Source organism: Balaenoptera acutorostrata, chromosome 13, assembly GCF_949987535.1.
Source record: "Balaenoptera acutorostrata chromosome 13, mBalAcu1.1, whole genome shotgun sequence".
In the NCBI taxonomy this organism is placed as follows: domain Eukaryota; kingdom Metazoa; phylum Chordata; class Mammalia; order Artiodactyla; family Balaenopteridae; genus Balaenoptera; species Balaenoptera acutorostrata.
In genome coordinates, this window is record NC_080076.1 from 65540174 (window position 1) to 65547202 (window position 7029).

General features: G+C 60.3%; 1 protein-coding gene across 1 annotated transcript; it reads left to right on the forward strand.

Moving 5' to 3' along the window:
* The first annotated feature begins 4858 nt into the window (after positions 1-4858).
* Positions 4859-7028, forward strand: CCDC188 (coiled-coil domain containing 188). The gene is given in 9 exon segments (XM_028162349.2): positions 4859-5395; positions 5501-5608; positions 5763-5867; positions 5955-6011; positions 6120-6179; positions 6270-6334; positions 6517-6574; positions 6703-6752; positions 6842-7028. Coding segments are annotated over 9 exon segments (1227 nt in total).
* The last annotated feature ends 1 nt before the right edge of the window (position 7029 follows it).

Genomic DNA, 7029 nt, shown 5'->3' on the forward strand with positions numbered 1-7029 from the left:
TGCTGCCCCCTGCCCTGGGTTTGGTGTTCCCCAAAGCCTGCAGCCCGTCTGCAGGGTTCTGGCGCCATCTGGTGGTGGATCCTGGGACCCACACAGGGCCAGCAGGGAGAGGATGGAGCGTCCTTCATAGGGAGGGAGCGCCTGGCACCAAGGTCTCCGTCCCTCACCTTACCCCCAGTCTCACTCAACCCCTTTGGGCCCATTGCCTGGACTCAGGGATGGACCCCAGGAGCTCACGGCCCAGCAAGAGCTGGCTAGGGGCAGAGGGTGGAGAGCGAGGTGGGCAGATGTCATGGATTCTGGCCGCAGTATGGACTTGGTGAGGTGAGCCCAGCATTGACCATCAGGTGCTCTGGCCATGCTGGCTTCCCGGGCACCACTGTCGGGCTATCAGGGGCAGATGGGCATGGGGGTATCGAAAAGAGGGTGAGCCTAGCTGGGTGAGACCCTCTTGGGGGGGATCTCTGGGCTCAGGCAGGGTAGGCACACCCAGTTCACCCACCCTGGGGTGCAGGGGGCCCTGCAGCTGCAGCGCAGCCACCTCCCCAGGCTTCAGCCCTCAACACCCTGGCTGATGGTAATTTATAGAGAGTATTTTCCTTGACATTATCTCCTCTGATTTTTTTTTTTTTCCTGCACCAATGATCCATGGGTCTGATCACTGATTGAATCAAAAGTCTTTCCTAATTTGCAGATAAAAGTTAGGCTCATGGAGAGCATTGCCTTAGTTTGAAATAATTTTCTCATAAATTTTGCTTAAATCTGTAGTATCAGTTATTGATTTTCTGCTTGACAAAATAAGTGAACAAGTAACAAGCATTATTACTGGAAAAAATTTTAAAGCTCCAATCATACTTAGATTTAGGCATAGTTTTCCAAAGTAACAGTTTCCATGGTTGTGATTTTACGTTACACATATACGGTATCACAGATTTGTCAGAAAATTATTTGTAGATCTTATGATAAAATACATTTTGACACTATCTCATGGTGAATCTCAAATGTACAGTCTCCTCTGATTCTTAAATAGAAAATGTGAGCAGCAGCTGTCCAAAGAGTCACCGAGGGAGGGGAGACAAATGGCCTGCCAAGCCCATGCCCTGGGAGCTGCTCAGTCACAGCCTCTGAAATAGAACCACTGTGGGAGGACCCCATGGGCCCACCCCCAGCACCTCCTCTCACCTTCACCTGCACCCATTCCCAGGGCCCACCCCCAGCCTGTTTTCCCTCCCTAAGGGCTGCCCCACAGGCTGGCGAGGGGAGGGAGCTGCCCAGCGCTCAGCTGCCTGTGACCACTTGCCTGCAGTGTGCCTGCCCTCTGGCCCTGGGGTGGGGCGGTCACTCCCCAGGCCGCCCCCCCTCACGCAGTCACACCCAGTGGACCTGTCCTCCTGGTTATGGGCCTAACCACCCCTTTGTGCCCCAAGAGGGCACAAGACCACCCTCAGAGCCCCATGGGCCCCAGCCTCAGGCCATCTGTGTCTGCTACAAACTCAGAGCACAGGAGAACTGGGAGGCTCTGGGAGGAGAACCGCCAGGGAGGAGGTGAGATCCCAAGAGTGACCTGAAGCCCCAGAGAAGGGGGTGATCCCCAGCCTGGGGCTGCTCCAGGAAGCCTGCAGGGCCTGAGGGTCTGAGGGCTGGAGGGGGTGGTTCTGGGCCAGGGCCCTGGCTAGGGGATACAGAGATGGGGCTCCTCCTGAGGGTCTGTGGCTGGTCCAGGGACCCCAAGTTCCAGGTCTGTTTCCCAGCTTTGGAAATAAGCGTGGGGTCTTGAATGTTGAGGCCACGGTGAGTCCTGGCAGGAGCAGGAAGGGCGCGGGCCTCCACACCTCCTCTCCCTCCGCAGCCCAACCCCTACTCACAGGCTCCAGGCTCCCTGAGGCTATTGGGCGTCATGGCAACTTGGGCAGGAAGCAGCTGCCATGGCAACTGGTGTCCAGGGAGGTGCACGCTGCATGACAAGAAGGGCCTTGGCCTGGCTCTTTCCACAACGCACTTGAGCCTCGCTTCCCGCCATGGCAAGGAAATCTGACGATGCAGACTAACCCCCGCCCCATCCTGGAGCCCTGACTCAATTCAGACCCCCACCCCAATCAACACGGATTTGCAGGGTGCCCCACATACATTACTTTACCTGTCCCCATTTGTGGAAATGCCACCAAAGCTGAGGTTCCCTCTGAGAGCCCCCCACCCTTTGGGCCATTCTCAAGCTCAGGGCCACTTAGCAAGGACCACAGGGAGGGTGTGAGGAAGGTTTCAGGGTGTTGGGTTCTTCAGGGCTGGGCTGTGAGCCACCAGCAAACTTCCCAGATGGGGCGCAGCCAGGGTAAATGTTGCATCCAGGAGCATGGGGTTCCAGGCTGGGACACGGTGGGTGGGGCCGAGGCTCCTGTGTCATCAGGTGTCCCAGGCACCCCCTCCTGCAGCCCCGCCTGGGTGCCCTGCCTGGCTCCTGAGACTTGAGGCCTCTGCTAGCAGTCCCCGGGTTGCCGCCACTGTCCTTGCTGTTATTACAGGGGTTCCCCAGTCACCATGAGGAGATTCCCTCTCCCCATTTAACGTTCCCAGGCACCTGCTGTCACCTGACAGGGCGCCACCCCCTGCCCTACCCCGGAGGCCCCCTCCTCCCCTGGTGGCTAAGCAGAGTCTGCTCAGGGGAGAGTTCAGGGGGCCGCTGATGCCTGAGTGAGGCTCCAGGCCCATCTTTCCCGGCCCATCCCCAGCCAGAGCCTGTTGCTAATGCTTCACAGATGCACCCCTAGAAACAGAGTGACCTCCTGGGGCTGGGCCACCTGTGTCCAGGTGGACACAGCCTGTGGGCTGTGCATGCCCCCTCCTCTGTGGGTGGCCCCCGTCCGGCAGCCCCTGTAGTGTATCTGTCCTACAAAGAGGACAGGAGTGAGACCACCAGCAGATAAGGGATTTTGACAGACTTCTTCAGACGGGAAGCGGGGACTGACATAGCAGGACAGGGTCTGACATCACCTGGGTGTGGATGAGGCAGGGCAGCAAAACTGGGCTGGCTATGGGACGGCTTGGGGTGGCCTCCAGCATGTATGAGGGACGGCAGGTGACACGGGGACTGCCAGGCAAACTCCCCAAGCTGTCCCCCTCTCCAGATGTCTGCCCAGAGGCAGGAAGCCTTCCTTCCAGGGGACTGACTCTGGGACACCCCAGCTGCTAACGGGGAGAGAAACTCCTCAGCTCCATCCTGCCCCCTATGCACAGGAGTAGAAAAGCCAGACATTTGAGGACAGGGCCTAATAGGAAGTCCTACCAAACAGAAAAAAAGAACCACAAAGAGAAAAAGCAGGAAGCAAAAGTTCCCCTCCCTCCAAAATCCACGTTATCCCTAAAACAGAACAGGAAGCTCTGAAAAAAGAATAAGGGCACACAAAGAACAATGGAGATGTCTTGAAATTTTAAAGCATGATCGCAGCATGGCCTGTGGGCAGCAGCTCCAGGGACTGTGGGGCCCCTGAATTCCTGTGGGAAAATGCCCTCTGAGCTGACTCTGCCCAAACTCACAGCCAACAAGCGTGAGGTCAGAGTAAGATGCTTTCAGACTTGTGAGGTGTCTCATGATCTAGTCCCAAGGGGCAGATGGCTCCCAATCTCAGAGGCTAAAACAAGCACAAGTCAGTCAGGCCTTGGCGACTTGGCCGGCCCCACGGGGTGGGTCTCTGTGGTCTCGCTGGGCTCTTCAACCCAGCTTCTGGCAGCTGGGGACCCGCTGGGATGACCAGAGCCTCCCTCCCCACGACCTGGTATCTGAGAGCAAGGCCATGCCCCCCTCCCACCACAGAGGGTCCCCAGAGCAGCAGGACAGTCACAGCCCAACACACAAGCACTGTTCAGGCCTCTGCTGGTAAGACTCCACTGGCCCAAGCAAACTCCCAGGCTAGCCCAGAGCCCAGGGTCACATTGCAGAGGGCCAAGGACCCGGGGACAGGAGGGATTTGCAGCTGTTTCCACCACACAGGCACTCGGGTTTCCACCGACCCACCTTTCTGAGGATGCTGCTTGAGGATGTGCTTCCACAGAACAAGGGAGGGAACTGAGAAAGAGGAGGATGTGAGGCAGGGGCTCCAGGAGCAGCGGGGATGCAGTGGGGCAGATAGCACAACACAATGTTGTAAGAAGGGAGGAGAAACCATTGGGGGGCAGGGGCTGGATCTGGCTCTGCATGAGAGGCGCGCTCTGCTGTCACTGAAAAGACCCCCAAAGTGGTGAAGAGCAGGCTGGACTCTGGTCCCATCACTGAATAGGCCATGGCCTCAGGCAAGTGTCTTCAGGCCTCAGTCCCTCGCCTACAGGGAGAGGATAATAATAGTCCTTGCAGGACCATCGAATGTTCAATAAATGATTTCTAAAAAAAACTTGGAGATACGTTACATGAAAAAGCCAGGCTGTAGGATGATCTCTTCTGTGTGAAGAGAGAGAGACCATGAGACGTGCGGCCACCTCCAGAAAGATCTCAGCCACTGGGATCACAGGCTGGGGGCAGGGTCACACTGGACACTTCCTGTTGTTTGACTTTGTTCTAACCACGTGTCTGCATGATCTGCTGTACATTTTAAGAAAATAGCTGAGGTGGGTGTGGTGGGGATGATGCAGAGGGGGTGACCCCCTGAGGTTACTTGAGGAACAGGGACATGGTGGGAGGGGCCCTGCCAGCCCTGCTCTGACCACCGCCCCAGCCCATTATGACCTCCCTGGCCATGCCCAGGCCTTTGTGACAGGTGTCCCTGAGGCACCTGTGAGCCATGACACCCAGAGGGCCCTCAGTAAGAGGGTGGCAGGTCAGGCCAGGACAAAGCCTGGACCTGGGGTCAGGAAGGGGTCACAGGGAGGTATGGAGGGGCCGAAAACCCTGGGACCCCGTGGCCACTCCCACCCACAGTGCCCCCAACCCCCAGCTTCGAGCAGCCATGGAGGATGCCTGGACCCACCCTGCTAGGGGTTTGTAAGGTGGCCCTGCATGATGCCTCTCAGCTCCACCCACTCAGTGGAGTCTGCCAGGCCTTTCCCGGCCCCGGGGACAGGGGGTGGGGGGCCCAGGGTCGGTGACGAAGTACCTGGGAACTTTATCACAGGTGAAGAGGGAGAGATGCAGCGACAGAGGCCGCGAGACCACCCGGCGGGGGCGAGACAAGGACAAGTAGAGATGGGGCTGGAGTGGGGCTGGCCCCTGCACTCAGGCCGAGAGCAGGGGACACCCAGGCAGGGGGCGGGGCCCAGCTCAGGGCCCAGATCCTGCCCTTGCCCGCCCCTGACCCCGGGGTCAGGGACCCCGGCCTCGCCCAGGGCAGCCCCCTCCCAGCTCCAGAGCGTACTCCTGGGGCCTGCAGAGCAGTCCTTTCTCCAGATGGAGCAGGAGAACCAGAATCTGGTGAGTGCGCTCCCAGCCCTCCCAGGCCCCAAGCCCTCCACCACCGCCCCCTTCGGCCTCCTGCCTGTGAAGTGGCTGTTCCCATCTCTCTGCCGCCACCCCCAGAAAAGGCAGAACCAGGACCTGCAGGAGCAGCTGGGGGCCCTCCTGGGGCCAGGGCAGCAGTTCCTGCCCTTGTGCCCGGAGCACTTGAGCTGCACGGCCCTGACCTGGGTGAGTGTGTGGCAGGGTGCAGCCCCAGCAGGACAATGGGAGGCTCTGGGGAGCTCCCTGTGGCTCCATGCCCTACCCCCACCCCACTCCTAAGCAGTCTTTGACCACGGATGTTGCCGATGGCCTTGGGGCTGAGCCGGTGGCTCCTCTGCAGCCCCTTGAGCAGGCCAGTGCCCGGCCCCTGGAGGACAGTGCCCCTCTGCAGCTGCTGCGGCAGGAGCTGTGCCGGGGGAAAGAGTCCTTTGTGCAACAGTCCCAGGTGGGCCCCAGGGACCGGGGGCGCGCGGGGAGGAAGGAGCTGACCACCCGCCAGCCCTCCCTCTGCCCACACTGTGCCTGCCCCCAGAACGAGCTGCAGCAGATACGACTGTCCTTTGAGAGGAAGAAGATGACCATCACCGAGGTGCCCACCTGCAAGGGTGGGAGGGGGTGCTGGGGCACCCACCTGTGACATGCATCCTGCGTGGGTCCCGCTCCTTGGGGCGTGACCCAACCTCCACCCTCCCACCAGGTGTGGGACGGCGTGGCCGAAGTACACATGGCCCTGAACAACCAGGCCACCGGGCTCCTGGTAGGTCCCTGAAGGCGACACCCAGAGGATGAGGGGGCTGGGTGGGGGCAGTAGGGTTGGGGGACCAGCTTTACCCTCTCTGCCCCCCAGAACCTCAAGAAGGACATCCGGGGTGTGCTGAACCAGATGGAGGACATCCAGCTGGAGATTTTGGGGTGATGTGCAGGGTTGGGAGCGAGCAGGGCCTGGCTGGGCCAGGATGGGGGTAGGTGTCCGAGTCAGGATGGGGTGGACCAATCCCTGACCCCTCCCCAATTCCCCTGCACCAGACCAGGTGGTGCCAGGCTGAGGTGGGGGGTACACGTGGCACTGACTGTGCGCCCCACCCCCCCGCCAGGGAACGGGCCCAGTGCCGCACCCAGGTCAGGAAGGAGCAGCAGATGGTGTGCATAGGGGTAAGTCCCCCACCCCACCCTCTCCCTGGAGGCCCCACTCAGGGAGCGGGAGAGGATCCCTGTGACCAGAATCACCCTTGTCCTGGGAGAGAGTAGGAACTTGCTCTGACTCAGCCCCTCTCCTGCAGAAGGCGCGGACGCAGCTGGGATGTTCCGAGGGCCTCAAATGCCAGCTCTGGTAGGTGGCTGTCCGAGCTCAAGGGCAGAACCCAGTCCCCAGGGACCGTCCCCTGGGCGCCCCCGCCCCCTGACCACTGCCGTCCACAGGCTGCTGGCCCTGAGGTTGCTGCTGGGTGCCCTGCTAGCCTGCACTGCCGCCTACGTGTACGTGGTGGACCCCGCGCCCTTCGAGGGGCTGGTGCCGCCCCTGCTGAGCCGCGCCACCATCTGGAAGCTCCGGACCCTGCTGGGCCCATTCCTGCGCCTTGAGGTGGACGACTTCCTGCCCTTCTAGG